The following is a 19,947-nucleotide window of genomic DNA, read 5'->3' as shown; positions in this document are numbered from 1 at the left end:
CTTGTCCAGGTCGCTGGCTGGATCTCCATCACCTGGGATCTATACTACAACTGCTTCAGAGTTTTTGACCAGGCTTGGTCCTCCACGTTATTTTTTCCTGATTTGCCTCAGTGCTTCCAAACCACTTCTGGTTCGTGCCATTTTTCTGCTTACCGAGACCAGCCAGATTCCTTACCTAATCTGGGTGCAGGACCCATGCAGGCTCGTGCCGCTTGCGCATTCCACATTTGCAACTTTTTGGTGAGTGGAAATCAGACCTCCTCTCTAGTGACTGTTGGTGGCCATTTTTTCCTGAATAGAGAAGGCTCCTGGTCATCTAACTCTCTGAAGTATGGCGGAACACAGCCCTCTGGACGAGATTGAGCATGCAGGCCATTCTATCAGTCTGCAGAGTAGACCCTGTCCTGAGAAGATGGGTAGGTCTGCGATGGAGGCTCTGAGAAGAGTCAGAACACAATGCCCCTATGGCAAAAAAACAGACCAAGGGGCAGGATAGGGAGGCACTTAGGCACCAAAAGGCATTAGAAAAGCAGTTTGCCAAGGCTCATCATCAGACCATGGCACAGGCCCAGCTAGACTGCCAACTAGAGACCCCAGAGCACCAGGACCCTGAGCATTTGGATCTTCCCCTCTGTTAGTGAGGAGGACCAACAAGATCTGTCCCAGATGATGCCTCAGGGGTCCCCGGGTAGCCAGTCCCCTCCCTTAGTAGACATTTTTGCTTGTTCTACAGAGACAGAAAGGGAGCCACCTATCTCACCCAGGCATTCATCCCCGGAGCTCTCAATCGCTCCCACTGCGGTGGGGCCAGGTTAGCTCTTCTTCCGCCCTCAACACAGGGCCCCAGTGACAGGATACTCACACAGGGTCCCTCTTTGCCTCCTACCTCCCTAGGCAGTGAAGAATTTGTTTGGGGTGAGGAGGACCTGGCTGACCAAGACTTGTGTGAGGACAAAGGCCTTGCCCCTGACAAACCTGTCTTCACAGATCTTTTTAAGCCTACCTTGTTTAAGTCTATTTTGTACAAGACTAAGGCCACCACTCACATGGGGGTTATGGCTCCTCCGGAGCAGGATGCCATGGAAAGTGGGACTCTGTTTAATGAACTTGATCATGCACAGAAAATCATCCTTTGCCCAAGCTATTCATCGACATGGTTCAGGGTCAACAGGCGCAACCCGGGGCCTTAGCAACACCCAGTGGCAGCAATAAGAAGCTCTATACTGTTGATCCCAGTTTAGAGGAACTTCTGAAGCTTCCCCTTGTGGATAACCCTGTGGCATCCCTGACTTCATCTTTAGTTCTTCCCCCAGACCTTTTGGAGGGTCTCAAGATGGAAGACAAAAGGACCTTAAAAGCTTGCCATAAGACACATCAGGCAGCAGCATGAGCCATCAAGGTGGCCACATTCGCCTCCTTTTTCAATAGGACCTCCCCCCTCTGGCATCGCCAATTGCAGACTAGATTGCACCCCAATGACACCAGATTACGCCAGGATGTCAATAAGCTGGTGGCAGCAGCAGAATACTTGGCAGACACTATACTTAATGCTGCCAAGTTTGCATCCAGGACCCTGGTTTCTAACGTTACTTCGCATCACCTTCTTTGGCTTTGCCATTGGCACATGGACATGAAGTCTAAATGAAAACTGGCTCTGCTCCCTTTAAGGGAGGTAACCTTTTTGAGGACTCCCTTGACCCAACTCTTGTCTAAAACAAGGACAAGAGGAAGGTTTTGCCCTACATGTTCCAGAGAGCAGATCACAGATCCCCGTCATACTTCCGTAGGCAGTCATTTTGAGCACCTGAGACAAATCCCAGTACCTCTTCCTTCCAGCGTTCCTACCCTCAGTGGGCTGACAGCCTACAGGACAGGCAGTCGTTTTGTGATAGGGGCAGACAACAGCCATTCTCTAGGCAGCCATTTTGGGAAGGGTCTAACCCCAGACCCTTCCATCAGAATAAGTGACCACCAACTGACTCCTCCCATTGGAGGGCAGTTACAAATCTTTGCTGCCCAATGGGAGTTGATCACCACAGACATGTGGGTCTTACAAACCATAAAGTTGTGTCTTACTTTGGACTTCATCTCCTCCCCCCCACAACATTTAATTTGTTGCCCCATCCCTGCCTGCCCCTCCAAGAATGGTCTCATAGAAAGTGAAATTCACCATGTAATGGAGATCAAGGCCATAGAGCCAGTCCCCCTATGGCAGGAAGGCAAGGGATTCTACTCTATCCTCTTTCTAGTACCAAAGAACTTGGGGTGGGTGGGGATGGAGAATAATTTTAGATCTAAAAATGCTCACTATCCATCTGGCATGTAAACGCTTCAAGATGCAATCCCTTCAATCGATCCCGGGCTGCATCTGAAAAGGGGACCTCTTAATATCTATTGATCTACAAGAATCATACCTCCATGTTCCGATTCGACCATCACACAGAAGGTTCCTGAAGTTCTACTTCACAGGGCATTATTACCAATACAGAGCCCTGCCGTTCGGCTTGTCATCACCTCACAGAACCTTCACCAAGTTACTGTCGGCAGTAGCAACTTACCTTAGGTCGTGTCTAGTGAGACTCCAATGCTACCTGGATGACATCCTCATCCAGTCGCCCTCCCAGCTATAAGTGACACGTGACCTACGAATCATGATGTGAACCCTACAAGATCACGGGTTCTTCATCAACCTGGAGAAAAGGCACCTGACACCCACCACCAGACTGCTTCATTTGGGAGCAGTGATTGACACATTATCCTGCCAAGTGTTTCTATCCCCAGACCATCCTGACATCATCAAGACGCTTGTGTAGCAGGTACGGTCCTTGCAAAGAGTACCCGTAGTTCTTCTTTCCCAATTACTTGGAAAGATGATTTTATGTCTCTCAATAGTTCCTTGGGCAAGACTGCACGCGAGAGAGCTCCAGTGGTTCCTCTTGCCACTACAGAAGGCCGACACCAGCAACTCCTCAGCCAAGGGTTGTGTCCCACTGAAGGTTCTGCGATCCCTCTGCTGGTAGCAATCTCCATCCATGACGAAGGGCAGCAGCCTCTTCCAGGAACCCTGACCATTACATTGGCCTGACCGTTACATCAGACACTAGCCTGTTCAGCTGGGGCACCCACCTGCAGAACCTGATAGCACAAGGCAGGTGGTTCCCAGAAGAGCTGTCACACAATATCAATTGGCTGTAGCTGAGGGCAGCATGATTAGCCCTTCACCATTTCCGAAGGGAGATACCGGGCTGACATGTATTGATATTGATGGTCAATGTGGCAACAAAGGCACATATCAACCATCAAGGGGCCACCCGGTCCAGGTCCCTCATGGCGGAGACTCTGGGAAGGTTGGCAGAGAAAGACATTGGGTTCATACGAGTGGAGCACATCTCCGTGATGAACAATGTATAGGCGGATTGACTGAGCAGGACCACCTTCGATCATTCAGAGTGGTGTCTGTAGCCGGACTACTTTCACCAACTGTTGCTGAGGTTTAGCCAGCCTGTAGTCAACCTCTTTGCCCGTCCAGAGAACGCCCACCTTCCTAGATTCTTTTCCTTGTTCTTGTCACCTCAGAGGGTGTCAATGCCCTCCATTGCCTCTGGCCTCGATATCTCTTGTATGTGTTTCTGCCGCTCCCTCTCATCCCCAGAGTAATCAGAAAAATCCTGGCAGAGGAGGCGGAGGTTCTCCTGGTCACTCCCCATTGGCCCAGACAGCCCTGGTTTGCCCACCTTGTCAGCCTATCCATCACCAAGCCCTGGAGAATTCCCCAGGACAAGGTCTCTCTCAGCCATGGAGTCTTCCTCCATCTGGAGCCCCAGTGGCTCCAGTTGACCGTCTGGCACTTGAGAGGGACCTCCTGAAGACAGACATCTTCTCTAATGAAGTCATTCAAACCATTCAAGCCTCCAGATGACCCATGACCATCAGAATCAGTGTGCAGCAGCTGCCAAAAAAGCCAACACAGTTCTAGGCTGCATCAACAGAGGGATAGAATCAAGATCACGTGAAGTGTTAATACCACTTTATAATGCCTTGGTAAGGCCACACTTGGAATACTGCATTCAGTTCTGGTCGCCATGATGTAAAAAAGATGTGGAGACTCTAGAAAGAGTGCAGAGAAGAGCAACAAAGATGATTAGGGGACTGGAGACTAAAACATATGAAGAACGGTTGCAGGAACTAGGTATGTCTAGCTTAAGAGAAAGAAGGACTAGGGGAGACATGATAGCAGTGTTCCAATATCTCAGGGGTTGCCACAAAGAAGAGGGAGTCAAGCTATTCTCCAAGGCACCTGAGCACAGAACAAGAAGCAATGGGTGGAAACTAACCAAGGAGAGAAGCAACTTAGAACTGAAGAGAAACTTCCTGACAGTTAGAACAATTAATCAGTGGAACAGTTTGTCTCCAGAAGTTGTGAATGCCCCAACACTTGAAGTCTTTAAGAAGATGTTGGATAGCCATTTGTCTGGAACGGTATAGGGTTTCCTGCCTAGGCAGGTGGTTGGACTAGAAGACCTCCAAGGTCCCTTCCAACTCTACTATTGTATTGTATAGAATATATGATGTGACCTGATCTGCCTTTTCCAAGTGGTGTTCCAAGAAGCACATCGATTCCATCGCAACTTCAATCCCACAGGTCCTGGACTTCCTGCAGGAAGGTCTTGATAGAAGGCTGTCTTCCAACACCCTCCAGCGGCAAGTAGCAGCATTATGATTCTGGCAGATGACACTCAACAGACACTCAATCAGCACCCCAAGGTACATAGTTTTCTGAAAGGGGCCATGAATCTACAACCTGTGGTCATTTATCGTTACCCGTCCTGGGAGCTGTCCATGGTGTTGCAAGCGCTCACTTGTGCCCCATTTGAGGCGCTAAGATCATCTAGCCTTCGACATTTGACCTTTAAGATTGCCTTTCTCATAGCCATTGCATCGGCCAGGAGAATTTCGGAGATGGCAGCACTGTCAATCAGGGAGGACTTGTGCATCTTCCACCCTGACAGGGTCATTCTATGATTGGACCCTTCTTTAATCCTGAAAGTCAACTCCTGGTTCCACAGGGCCCAGGAGGTGGTCTTACTGGACTTTTGCCCAAGGCCCAGGCATCCCAGGGAACAAGGCTGGCATACTCTTGTTGTCCAGAGTACTCTTCGGAGATATATTAAGTGGACTGCCTCCCTTTGACGATCTGAATCATTTTTCATCTCCTTTCAACTGGCCTCTATGGGTCACAAGCTAACCCCTTCAACCATAGGGCATTGGTTAAAGGCTTGTATTGCTCTGGCCTATGAACACCAGGCCAGACCGGTCCCGGGCCACATAACTACACACTCCACCAGGAGTGCTGCTACCATGGCTGCCTGGGCAATGCAAGCTTCAATTGAAGAGATTTGCAGAGTGGCTACTTGGGCGTCCCCTTCATCCTTTGTCAGGAATTACAAACTGGACAAATGCACTTCTATAGAGGCATTGTTTGGGAGACGAGTACTGCAAGGGGATCATTCCAGTGGGGAGACCCTCAACTTACCTGTGTCCCACCCTAGTAACATCTAGCTTGGGTATGTCCCATGCTTGGACTCTCCAAGCAGCGCACGGGAGAAGGAGTGTTGGCTTTTCTCAATGGTCATTCTCTGGGTGCTCTGGGAGAATCCAGCCCTGCCCTGGGGTCTCCTTACCTTTCTTGGAGCAAATATCCAGGGATGCCAGAGTGTGACATAGGACTATGTCTTCGACAGGACCACGTCTTTATTGGAAAACTGGACCCTGTACAAAATTAGAGGCGTGGCCAAAGAAATTCCAATTCAGTCCTTGGGCAGATAGACAGAATTTAACTCATGCTTTGACTCTTCCACAGTGCACAGAAAACATCTGTTCAGGTAAGCCAACGCTCCTTTACTTCACTTTTTATTAAATTTATAAGGCAACCTTGGGCAGCATATAAATTCACTTCTAAAATTAAAAACCCAAGCATACAGAAAAAAGAAAAAATATTCCAAAAAAATTAAAACTCATACGTATTTCCAAAGTACTTTAATATATGCAATATGTTAGAGGAATGCATTCCTAAAATATTTGGGTTTCTCCCCACCAATACAAAGACTCATAAAATTGAAAGGCTACATTTAGGCTAACAACATCATTCCCTGCTCAATATAGGAAGCCAAAATAAAGCATCAAATAAAGGGAGACTAGTATAGATCTATTTCGAGCTAATTAGATCTACACTAGTCTCCCTTTATTTATTTATCAGTACAAATACAACACAAATATAAAAAGGCAACATTAAAAATAAAAATATGGTTTTCTGCCTGCATGGTCTTCTGTGATGAGCCGAAGGACAGAAAGAGGGAGCAGTGACCTTCCTCCCATATTTAGGCATACCAGGGGTTGTAACACAAATACATACCTATTTCCCTGGCTCAACTGATAAGGAGGCGAGCCTGTGGCTCAGTGGCTAAGACTCCTGCCTAAGATATAATACAGCCCAGGTTCAAAACCCAGTAAGGGTATAGCTAGCTGATGAGAGCTAATTAGCTCGAAATAGATCTATACTAGTCTCCCTTTATTTATTTATCAGTACAAATACAACACAAATATAAAAAGGCAACATTAAAAATAAAAATATGGTTTTCTGCCTGCATGGTCTTCTGTGATGAGCCGAAGGACAGAAAGAGGGAGTAGTGACCTTCCTCCCATATTTAGGCATACCAGGGGTTGTAACACAAATACATACATACATACATACATACATACATACATACATACATACATACGTGTGTGTGTGTGTGTGTAACAAAATACATTATGTTTACTGAAAATGACTGGTCAGTTAACATTTATGATCTGAAATAGTTACATATATTTTTCAGGTATATTCCTTTCACTTATGTACTGTTGCTTTTAGAACTCATTCACAGATTTACCATGTAAAATTTAATAATTAAATAACTTGTAGACTACTTGAATTCTTAACACCTCTCATTAGTTTCTCATTGTAGATGAACAAAATGATTTTTTTTTAAATCACACACTGCCTACACTGCACAAAATGGCACACTAAAGCATCACAAACATCACATCTGGTTGTGAAATTTTGCTGTGTATTAATGACTACATAAAGAATAAAAATGATTGTGAAATATATTCCGCTAGCGGCCCACAAAAAATACTAAAGTTCCAAAAAATAGACATTTTATGTGAAACTATTTTCAGTCTTTAATGAACTTTAATGAATAGAATAGAATATATTATTAGGCCAGATGTGATTAGACATACAATGAATTTAAATCCGGTGCAGAAGCTCTCAGTGTACATGCAAGAAACAGAGTAATAATAATCATAAAAATGATACTAAGAAGAGAGGGTAGTAGAAGAAATGAGAAAAGGGGTAGGTTTCAGCTGGTACGCCCCTGTTTTTAGCGTGCCTCCTAGTACCCGTTCTTCCAGAGGCCCAGTACCGGAACGCGCTGCTCTAGGCTCCTGAAAAGCCTCCCTCTGCCCTTCTCCTCTTTCCCAAGCAGCTTGAAAATGGAACTCTTCTCAAAAAGAAGGAAGGAGCAGGAGCCCATGCTGGATTGGGCTTCAGCACTGCTCTGGGCTCCTGAAAAGCCTCTCTCTGCCCCTTCCTCCTCTTTGACAAGCAGCTTGAAAATGGAGCACTTATCAAAGAGAAGGAAGGAGGGGAACTTATAACCACAATTTAGCCCAAAATTTTGGTTGCTAAGCAAGAGCGTTGTTAAATGAGTTTCACCACATTTTCCAAGTTGGCCACCCCCACCCAGTCACATGGCTGCCAAGCCACTCCCACCTGGTCACATGACCGCCAAGCCACTCCCACAAAACAGCCACACCTACAGAATAGGTTCTAAAAAATTTTGAAACCCACCACTGGATGAGAAGGATAATAATATTACAGCCGTACAGCATAGTTGAATACATTCAGACATAAGACAGTTGTGTAAGAATTAGATATTCAGCAAAGTGATGGCACAAGGAAGAAAATTGTCCCTATGTCTATTTGTTTTGGCATGCAATGCACTATAGTGGTGTCCTGTGGTGTCCTAATGAGCTCTAACAATTTATGTGCAGGATGTGAGGGATCTTAGTTATTTCTTAGCCTTCCTTCTGGTCTTCACAGTATACATGTCTTCAATAGAAAGCAAGCTGGTTGCAATTGCTTTTTCTGCAGTCCTAACTATCTGTTGGAGTCTCTACCTGTTCTGTTTAGTTAGCTATACAAAACCAGAAAGTTATAGAAATACATTGTTTTGCTTAATGAAATGAAATTTGTTGCTGGAATGTTTATTAATAACTCCAATGAGACACAGAACTAGTTCCATCAAATTTTTATTCACCGTATTACAAAAAACATTGTTTATAACTACCATTCTTGATAGACTGAATGAAGTAGGAAGAAATATCAGTGCTTACACATACTGTCTAAATTAGCGCTAAATATTGGCAGAATTAGTAATGTGCTCTCTATCATTAAGAAAAGGAAATTCTATGTAATCTTGATGCAAGAGAGTGTTGGAAAACTGACAACTACAGTCCAGCAATAACACATCATTATATTTACACGAATGGAGAAATGGAAGAAATTATAGAAAGAAAAGTCTCTGATATAGGAAAATTTGAATAGGTTCCAGAATAAATGTAGAAATAGAGATTTTATCTAAGCCACGGTTACCGTGAATATAATACCAACAAAAGGGAGATTTTTCATATAGTTCATGATATCAGAGTCAATAAGTAGTGAATATGGTGTTTTGAGATATACAGTACATGTTTGTAATTTAGGTAACATTTCCATTTGCTAGTATAAAATATTGTTTAAAAACAAATGACTGACTTTTGTCCTTTCCTATGAAATTGAACTGTCATTTGCTGTACAATGGTATCATCATTTATTTATTCATGAAATATACAATTACATTTACTTCTGAGAAACATGAAATGTGTTAAATTTGTTAAAGGTGGTTTGCCTATAATGCCACAGCTTTAGCATTTAGTATATGCTTATGTTTTATTAGATGTAAAATTCTAAGAGGATGTCTGTCAGACCTGCAAGCTGGGAGAGGGGGTTATGTGGAGTTGGGTGATGTGTAGCCATAATAACATTCTTCTCTGAAAGTCAAGATCTGTCACGATGTTAAAAAGTTTGCTAGGCCTGAACTGTCTGAATTGACACTCAAGAGTTAAACTAAGAAAGCTTTATTGCGCAGGTCATAAAACAAAATGTTATCTGAAAGTGATTTATTGCGCACGCGTTACACATTCCAAAATTCCTCTCTTCTTTGTTCGGCAGCCAACTTTGGCAGACGTAGCTTTCATTATCAAAATGTAACCAATTAGTTATTTCTGTTTCATTTACTTTTATTATTTTATTATTAAAGTTTGTTTATTAATTAGAATATTTTAAAAGACTTTTATTTTTTTCTCAATATCTCAAAAGATATGCGGAAGGGAATCAGCCATGGTCCATTGATCTCAGATTTCCCAGGGCATTTTTTTTCCCCTGACAAGATCGACTTTGTCTCTGCACCTGGCCAGATCTGGATGGGAGGAGTCTGTCTTTGTGGCAGTGAAAAATTGGACCCTGTGATGAACTTGTGGATGTTGGGGCAGGATCTTGAACTTTCAACTGGGTGGGAAAACCTGGAAGCTTTCAGATTCAGGTTTTCTCAGATTTGCCAACATGGCTCTTTTAATAAATTGGAACTTAGAGGAATCTCTTGCCTCGGATTCTTATTTTATTTTGGATGCTATTTGGAACCTTGACAACGTCATTACAATCATGCTGTATGTAAAAGTAATACGGTTTAATTACATAAATAAATAAATATATTTTACAATTTATATTTTAAGCAGCTCTTGTTAAAAAACATATGTTTGCACAGTTGTATGCAGAAATCAGACCAATCCAACTTTTCTACATACATTGATTATTTGGAATTTGTTGACTAATAGCATCCTGTAAATATTTATTCAGAAGTAAGTCCTGCTGATTTAATAGGATATTGAATAGCATTAGGAATTTAATAGGATATTTGATTTTTAGGTAAGTACAGTATATAGGTATAAGTTTCAGTTATGTGATTAAGCAAACAAATGAATCTAAATCTAAAACATTAATAAAGCATTCTGACAGGAGGGCAGAATATAATTAAATATCTTTATTGGTTGATGATTGAAATACATTTGTTGGTAATGCATTATATTGAACAATGATAGTAATAATAAGTAACACTTTTTTATTGGAAGAAATGTTAACTTTGCCATAAGAAGGCAGTAATCCATGAAGGGGATAAAGAATAATAGGTTATTATTATTATTAAATAATTATTATTTTTAATATATAATATATTCTTTATTGGAGTTATTATTATTATTAATAATAAATAAGTTCAATAAAAAACTTATTCAGAAAAAAACCCAAAATAATTACCAGCCACCAATCCAGACAACAATCAAAATATACAACATCACAAACAAGGGTGGCCCATTCACCCATTCGGGACTGTTTTTCAAGGTGTTCCAAACTGATATTAGGATGGGAGCCATAAGATTTCATGAGCACCTTATTTCAAAGAGCAAGTACCATTGTAAAGAAGACAAATTTCCCAAGTCCCAAAATACTATGTTTTTTAATCATGGGCACCTAGTGGGCACGAACTGTAGAAAACAGTCAGTCCCTCAAATAACTAAATCCTTTACCAGGTAGAGCTTTAATAAACAGTAACTTGAATTGTACTGTGAAGCACATTGGCAACCAGTGCAGCTTACAAAACAGATAAAATGGAGTACACTAAGACAAGCCGTCATTGCTCAAATCACTGCATTCTGGACTTTGAAGTTTTTTGGTGCATGTAGTTCACATTGAATAATCAGGCTAAGTGACAAGTTTATACAAAATGTTTAAACATTATTTCAATTTTATTTTATTTTTTCAGTAAAAAATGTTTTTTTAAAGCCTTCATTTATTTGTAAAATTCCATGCAGCAAATATACAGAATGATGTTTTTTTTTAAAATCCATACAACTGCAGTAAGGCTTATAAACTTTCTTCTTTTCAATTATGAATGTGGACAGTCAGTTGGTTCATAACAAAATGTCGATCTAAATTTAAATACACTTTAAATAAATTATGTTTTTCTCGAGTCAGCAAGTAACTATGAGCAATATTTAAAATGTTAATTGAAAATATGCTTCTTTCATATTTCTATGTTGCATTATACTGGTATCTTTTTATATATTTCTAAATTGACCATTGCCTTACAAGATAGCAATAGATATTTTTGAGCTTAGTTTGTAAGGGAAGGAATCCCTATTTTGAAATTATCTAAAACACTACATTAATGTGCTTATCTCTCTTCAAAGAAGGGTGTTCAATCTAGGAATTGTATATTTTCCCCCTTTATTAAATGGTAGATATAAGCTAGCAAACACACTGCTAATCTCAACTCTGAATGACACATGGACACACACAAAACATGTTTACAAACACATTGGTTTTCATGTAATTATATTATACAGTAATATGTTGGTACTCAACTGCTTTGAAATTAATCCAATTTGATACTCAACACATTTTGATGTGAAAATTTTGTCCCAGTACTCATTTTTTATTTGGTACTCAACACACAAGCTACAACTTGTTGATGTCGGCTGCCTTGTGACTCACTACATTATTTCTTTAGGGGGAAAAATGGTACTCATCGTTTTTGGTACACTTCACACTTCCCAGAGCCAGTTAATGATGAGTACGGAGGTACCATTGTATTGGAGAGACTCCTATGAAATTGCTTCAGTACAAACTGAAAATAGTTTAACAGTAGCAAGCCATATCCTAGGTAGGGAGGACTATTGGTATCCAAGATGTTTTTTTAAAAAAAAATTCTAAAATGTTTTAAAGCCAATTAATTATTTCGAATAAAGTTTCAGATGAGTAAAGTAGACCTATTTTTGTACAAGGATCTGTTTTATGATTAGTCTTTTAAGGAAAGAAGGATATATAGTAGCCATTGTTTATATAACTCTAAATATATTTTTCACATACTATCTTCATCTTTATTAAAAGAACAATTATTTCTAGCCTCCCAAATGCCTTAATTCATTCTACAACTTCTCACTTCCATAGGAAATGAATAGTTCCACAAATGTAACAATTCAAATTAGTAATGGGTCAAAAATGATCTAGTTTTCAATGCAAAATTGAACTTTATTTATATAGACTGTGCATATGATTTTATAAATTCAGTATACATGCTTACATACAGAGTGTCTATGACTATTTCATTTATGAAAATTATGAGTTTTAAAAATGGCTTACTGATTATTTTTTCTTTGTCATTAGGATCTCGTCTTCGCCAAGAAGACTTTCCTCCACGAATAGTAGAGCATCCATCTGATGTTATTGTTTCTAAAGGAGAGCCTACAACTTTGAACTGCAAGGCTGAAGGAAGACCAACTCCCATTATTGAGTGGTACAAAGATGGAGAGCGTGTGGAGACTGACAAAGATGACCCCCGTTCACATCGCATGTTGCTTCCTAGTGGATCTTTATTTTTCCTAAGAATTGTACATGGACGCAGGAGTAAACCAGATGAAGGAAGTTATGTTTGTGTTGCCAGGAACTATTTGGGGGAAGCTGTGAGTCGTAATGCGTCTCTGGAAGTAGCATGTAAGTAATTCTAAACCATATCCAGACATTATGAAATATTTTGCTGTTATTGAATCATAGTGGAGAAATGTATACTTTACACTATGCATTCCTAACTGTATTAATGTTATCCATAAAGTTTATGGGACCATTAAAGGAAAGTATGCTTATTGTTTTGACCATTGATATACGTTTGTTAATGCTATAGTCATGCATAACCATTTATGCTAAGATACCATTTGGTATTTCATTCTATTTTGCTAGTGGGAATTATTACTGTTTTAGCAAATGTTTCATGAACAATGTTTTTTATGCTTTTAATGTCACTTTAACTCTTCAAATAAATTACGAACTATTCATAATTATAAACTATTTGTATTAATAAATCAAATATCCTTGTGATAATCTTATTTTCTTTTGCAAGTGTATTTAATGGGCATTTATAGTTAGCTTCATTTTTTGAAATGAAATAATACCATATTCAAGATACGGTTTACAGAAATTACAGCATTTGCTTCTGTAACTATTGGCTATGAATATTTTGTTACCTTAACAGGACTAGAACGCTTTTTATGCAAATGTAAATTGCTAAATAGAAGTGAAATGATCATAAAAAATATATTGAAAAAGATACAGAGACAGAATTTGAATTTCATGTATCAGGTCCCTGCTTTGAAAGACTACAGACAAGTCCTAATCTGGCTGACATTGCTTCTGATCTAGGCAGAGTTTGGTTGTAGCACCAGAGATAGCAGCTGTAGCCCCAGCTGTTAAATTTGAGATAGCAGCTTGATCTATTGACCACTGCAAGAGAGGCTCTGGTCTAAATGAAAATTCATGAAAAATTGATGAAGTCCTGAGATTATTTTTTTCCTTTCCTTTTTCAGTACTATGCTACTCTAGTGAGAAAAGATTAAATGAGGTGTTGAATGTTTTAGCTGCAAGGAGGTTGTAGTTCAGAGGTCAGAAGTCACGAGGAAACTGATCATTTTCACTGTACTCTTTGGTTTAAATAAACCAGAGCATTTATTAACTGGCTATGTATGTATGTATGTATGTATGTATGTATGTATGTATGTATGTATGTATGTATGTGTTTTTCTGTGTATGTATGTGTGTATATTTATATGTATATGTACATATGTATATGTGTGTGTGTGTTTCCAATTTATTAACCTTTTCCAGAACAGGAAATTGATATTGACAGAAATAATGATTATATTCTAATTATTAATTTAGAAAAGAGAAGAAAAATTGAAATCTGAAATTGAAAGTAGTACTTTATAACATTCCAAAATGTTTTTATATTATTTGTGGTCTTATTATTTGTGTATTATTTGAAATATTAACATTTGAATTATTTCTTTAAAACTTAAATGTTTTGAGAATTTGGCAACAGTTCTAAACATAAACCAGCTATTTCAACCCAGTATCTCTAACTTTGATTCACATCCACCTAGTTTATGATAAGGATTAGATTCTAAGATGTATCTAAATAATAAATATAAATTGTATGTAACCAAATCACAATTAATTTAATTAAATGCTCATAAAATTATAGGATCATTTTAGAATAACACTTATTTAGCAGTTAAAAGAATTGATTTTCTCTAAAAGTACATTTTTCTCAGATTTGCAATGTAAACAATTTTATATCTGATTTTTTTTTTAAAAAAGAAACAAATCTTTTAAACAATCCAAGCCCAAAGGGTCACATGGTGTTGCAACACTATTGCAAGATGGAAAAACAGGCTGTATTAAGAATTATGAACTCTTGCCATTACATATAATCTTTGACTTAACTACCAAAATTGGGACCAAAATTTTGGTCACTAAGGGATGCAGTCATAAAGATGTCATGTGATGACATCGCTTTGAGACTACAATCTTAGTAATGCTAATAGCCATTGTTAAGCGAATTTTACCAGCCAAGGACTGCCCCTAATTCATTCTATTGTGGGCTTGGTCCCTCCCACCCTGATCCTTCAGTAAGGTAAAAGACTGACTTCAAATCTTGCCACCTGTCTATGTCACACTATATGTCCTATTAGTTTCCATATACCCTATCTTTGTGTCTTATTTCTGGGCCATAAGATACTGTTTTTCGTTGTTATCACTTCCTGCACATTCCTAAGAAAAATAATGGCTATTTTAAGGACTTGAGAACTGTTATGTTCACAACCCTACATGCTTTGGAGCATCTTTTTTTCTTACACTGCATAGCTCAGACAGGTTCTGTTGGTTCTATGTTCAGTCACATTAATTTTTATTTGCCATGTTCACTACATGAGATGCTATGAGCAAAGAGAAATACATAAATATTGAAAGCTAGAAAATCTGTGACTTTATGGGTCAAAACATCTCTAAAATGCTAAAATATTTATGTAAGTCATGGTTAATAATAATTCCATTTCATTTAATAGTGATATAAAAGTAGTGTCTATTCTTTTCTTTCATCCTAAATATTAGCAGCTATTAGACATTCTTTTTTTTAACCTCAAATACAGTAAAATAATTATTTTACTTAGTTCAATTTCTGCAAAATATTTATGACATCATTTAATCAGGATTGTCTGTCAGTAACTGGTTCTTTTGATTACTTGTAAGTTCATGCTTGTGTCATCACTGATAATTTATAGTCTTCTGTCAGCCTTTTTTTCAGTTGCCTTTCAGTTTTCCAACTGTCAGGATGTGCAGTAATTCTTGTCCTCACATTTATACATCTAAAATATTTAAACATTTGTTTCATTTTAGTGCTTCCAGATGGTATTTTGCTTTTACTTCATCTGATATATACCGTCCTGATAATAAGGCCATGCCACATTTTTCTGGTGGGCAGAAATATAAGCCCTCCTCTGCAAATAAGTTCCCTGGACAACCCCCAACTTCTGGCCAGGCAGAGCGCCGCTCACCAACCTAGCGGTATCCCGAAGGTGCCAAACTGCTGGAACCAGGGGGGAGGCAAAGATGATCGTGTTGCTTGGTGCCTTCGGGATACCGCTAGGTTGGTGAGCAGCAGTGTGCCCAGCTGAAGAGGGGGTTGCTGGGCGGCTGCTTTCTTGCGAGCGGGCTCCCAAAGAGCTGGGCAAAGCCTCATGGTGAATAGCGCAACACAACAGCCATGAAGCGACCATGCTCACGAGCAGCCACCCGGCAAACCCCCTTTCCAGCCAGGCACAGCGCCATTCACTGACCTAGGGGTATCGCCAAGCCTCATGAGCGCCTGTTCACCGTCGCCCAGCTCCCGCAGCTTGGTGCCTTCCGGCAGTGGCCGCTCTGGGTATACATTCTATAGTTGTGGACCAGCTGCCAGCAGAGTGTACAACCATAGAGTGTACACCCAGAGTGCCCACTGCGGTGGCGGCAGCGGAGGTGCTCTTCCTCGGCAGAGAGAGCTGGGCCAGGGCACTGTGAGACTGGGAGGCGCGCGAGCAGGAGCGGAACAGCTGCTTGCGCAACCCCCCTCTCTAGCCATGCAGAGCGCCTTTCACTGGCATTTTGAAGGCGCCAAACTGCGGGAGCTGGGCAGCGGCAAACAGGCCCTCATGCGGCTAGGCGATACCCTAGGTCAGTGAATGGTGCTGTGCCCGTCTGGAAGGGGGATTTGCTGGGTGGCTGCTCGTAAGCGTGGTCACTTCATGGCTGTTGTGTTTTGCTGCTGCGACAGCTCAACACAGCCACTCAGCCCTGAGGCTGTGCTTGGCTCTTTGGGAGCCCACTCGGAAGAGAGCAGCCACCTGGCAACCCCAAAACAATAAACCTTCCCCTCATAATAAGACCCAAGCCATATTTTGTGGGTAAAAAGAAAATAAGACCCTGTCTTATTTTCAGGGAAACATGGTAATGATTTGTGTCTGAAGGTGTTCTCAGCCATTTACTCTAGTACCATAATTTGAAACAATTGATTTTTCTTCATTCAGCCATTCTGATGAACCAGCTTTGGCAGCTGGGAAAACTATGGCCTTGACAATGTACACTTTTATGGCAGTGTGATATCTCTGTACTTTAAGATTTGTCGTAATCTCCAAATAGCAGCCATTTTTTAAAATTTCATCTCTATGGTCACTATCCCTGTGAGTTTTGAAGTTGACAACATAGACTTCTATTACTTTCTATTCATGGTGTTGACATTTCCTATTAACATAATCTTATATTTGTTTTTTAAAATGTAAATATTTTGCCCTCCCACTTTCAATAAGAAATTTCTTCCTTGCTTCCAGGTTTCAGAGTGATTTTATTAGCATATCCAAGGTTTTGTTCCACAGAATTAATTCAGATTTCTATTTCTTCTAGAAATGAATAAACAGTACATGCATTTCTACCATGTTTTCACGAAAATATGACATGTCTTGAAAATAAGGCCATGGCAGATTTTTGGGGTAGGCAAAATATACGCCCTCCCCTGAAAATAAGCCCATTTGACAACCCCCCTCTCCAACCGGGCAGAGCACCACTCACCGACCCAGCGGTATCCCAAAGGCTCCAAGCACTGAGAATGGCTTCTGCGGCTTCCAAACCCCAGCTGGAAGAGGCTGGTCAGGCCAGCTGAGTCTTCCAGAGGTATGGGCAGAGAGTCTTCGACCAGACGGGCCAGAACCATAGAACGGGAAGCGCACTCCCAGAGCAGCCATTGCCCGAAGACTCACTGCCCCAGTTCCTGGAAGACTCAGCTGGCCTGACCGGCCTCTTCCAACCAGGGTTTGGAAGTTGCAGAAAAAGCCATCCTAGTGCTGGAATGGCAGTGGTGACCCTGGCCCTGAAGGGAGAGCTGGCCCAGGTCATGGTGAAGCTTGGAGGCGAGCGAGCAGGGGGGCAGAACAGGCAACCCCCCCTCCAGCCAGGCAGAATGCCACTCATTGACCCAGCGGTATCTTGAAGGTGCCAAGCCATGCGAGTGCCTGTTCCCCCTGCTCCTGTGGTTTGGCGCCTTCAGGATACTGCTGGGTCGGTGAGTGGTGCTCTGCCTGGCTGGAGATGGGGGTTGCCAGGCAGCTGCTCTCTTGCAAGCGGGGGATTGTCAGGCAGCTGCTCTCTTGTATCCTTAGGATACTGTTGGGTTGATGAGTGGTGCTCTGCCTGGCTGGAGAGGGAGGTTGCCAGGCAGCTGCTCTCTTGCATGCTCTCTGAAGAGCATGGCATGGGTACGGGAGGATGCGGGCACAGCCTCAGGGCTGAATGTCTGTGTTGCGCTGTCACAGTAGCACAACACAGCAGCCATCAGGTGACCATGCTTTCTGCCCTTTCGGGAGAGGGGGCGGTCTATAAGCGCTAATAAATTGAATTGAAATTGAATTGCCTCCTGCGCCCCAAAACAATAAGCCTCCCCAATAATAAGGCCAAGGCCATATTACGGGGGTCAACCCTGTCTTATTTTCAGGGAATCACAGTACATAAAAGCCAAAGAAACAAGTCAACAGTATGAATCTTTGGAACATTCTTTTCTTCTCTTTTGATCTATTGCGTTGATAAATATTCTGTTTGTTTCTTCATAGTCACCATAAAATTCTTCAATAGGCAAATGAGTCGATCAGGTACTCATGCTTTTAAGGCCTATCATCAGTTCGTTGCAGTGTACATAGTTAGAACCTTTATATAATCAATAAAACAATACTTGACTATTATTTTGTTAGTATGGGAGAGAAGTGCAGCTGTCTGATAATCTGAATATTCTTTATGTCTGCTTTTTTTTGAGAGATAGCAGAATATAAATTGTTTTTTTTCCAATTCCTTGGCTGTGGCTTTCAAAGCACATGTATAATCTTATATTTTATCAACTGCAACTTATAAGTTATCAGTATTTTCTTGGGTCCACTTAACCTCACTTTCTTTAAATCCTTGCTGTAGTTGAGTTTTCAGTCCATCATATCTATTCTTGATTTAGGAATCAATGTACAATTTTTCTTTATTGTTTCATCAATTTTATATCTTATCTCAGCCTTTTGGCTAAGATCAAGTGTAATATCTTATCTAATTTGCATCATTTCATTTTTGTAATTTGTGAAAACAAACAAACTAGTGTTTCCTTAATTATAAACCTCCATTTATATTTCCTATTTATTTTGATATAATCGTTTCTCCCTATTTCCTCTTCTTTAGAATTTAGTTTGACTCATTTGGCTTGGCTTGCTTTTTTTTCTTTTTTAGCTATTTGCAACCTATCAACATGCAACCATTTTTCCTTCGTTTTCTTCTAGATTTTTTTTAGCAGCCTAGAGTATGTTGGAAACTCTGTAATTTATTAAAACTGACCTTATCTTCATCACATAGTCATAATTTTGAGCTCAGACAGCACAGAGAGTAATTTTTATTAACTGAACACAAGTTCCCTTTATTTTTTTTCAGACTACATAATTTGGTATATCTAGTATATCCATATGCAGAATCGTCTTTTAGTAGATGGAGGAAGATATTTAGTATACACATTGAATTTTCATAACTGAATTCTATCAGATTTTGTCTTGGGTCAAAATTTCCAATTATGTCTGATGTTATTTTACTTTTAACTTTAGCATTCCAGACTCTAACGAAAGAACTGACAATGATATATGTTTCCATGGAATGGAAATTCATTGATTACTGTAGCAAGACTATTATATGCAGAAGGAACGGTTGGTGAAATTGACAGATGTTGATGAGAAGGATATATTAATGTCTTTAATTAGAAAAAGGTATTCTCTAAATTTATTGGTTACTGGAAACCTTTTATGGACTTTTTATGTAAAAAAAAACTTGTGATGTAAGGTTAGGGTTTGGGTTAGGCAGGCAGATTTAGAATAGGGTTAGGGTTCACCAGGCAGGTTTAGAATATTCGGCAGGCAGGTTTAGAATATTACAATGTAACTTTAGACAGGCAAATTAAAATTGTCTGCTGCTTTGTATCTTCTTTTTTATTTCTTTTTCAATATTTTTTCTATCCTTCACTTTTTGCTTTCTCTTGCTTTTTATCCTTTTCTAGGTTTTTTCCTAGGCCTAAGTAAGTAGTATTGACCGTCTACTGTCAAATCTATCTGTCAGATTTTGGTAATGTATTTCATGTTCAATGAGATGTACAAATGAGGTTCTCCAAATAGATTTGTTTTACCCAAAATCTTAGATGACATAATCTTACCTGGCCCTCAAAGGATATATAGTCTAAGAATTATTAATATGGTTATGGCAATAGAATTCAAATGTGGATTGTGTGCTATTGATTTTAAGAATTTTGTTTGTGTTTATTCAAGGAATCGAGGATTTTTGTAAGCGCGTATCTGAGATTCATATTGCACTATGCCAAGAACGTT

At 40.1% G+C, this 19,947-nt stretch overlaps 1 protein-coding gene across 17 annotated transcripts in view; it reads left to right on the top strand.

Annotated features, from left to right (window-relative positions):
* ROBO2 (roundabout guidance receptor 2) overlaps positions 1-19,947 on the top strand; it is an 893,684-nt gene that overhangs the window by 520,238 nt on the left and 353,499 nt on the right. For all 17 annotated transcript variants that reach the window (XM_081952932.1, XM_081952940.1, XM_081952931.1 and 14 more), the window contains one exon: positions 12,362-12,688. In XM_081952932.1, the coding sequence (XP_081809058.1) occupies positions 12,362-12,688 (327 nt within the window). The remainder of the gene's footprint in view (positions 1-12,361; positions 12,689-19,947) is intronic.

The sequence above is a fragment of the Natrix helvetica genome (genome assembly GCF_964273705.1).
Source record: "Natrix helvetica genome assembly, chromosome: 4".
Classification (NCBI taxonomy): domain Eukaryota; kingdom Metazoa; phylum Chordata; class Lepidosauria; order Squamata; family Natricidae; genus Natrix; species Natrix helvetica.
Note: the sequence above shows the minus strand (reverse complement) of the source record. Positions and strands in the feature narration are given on the sequence as shown.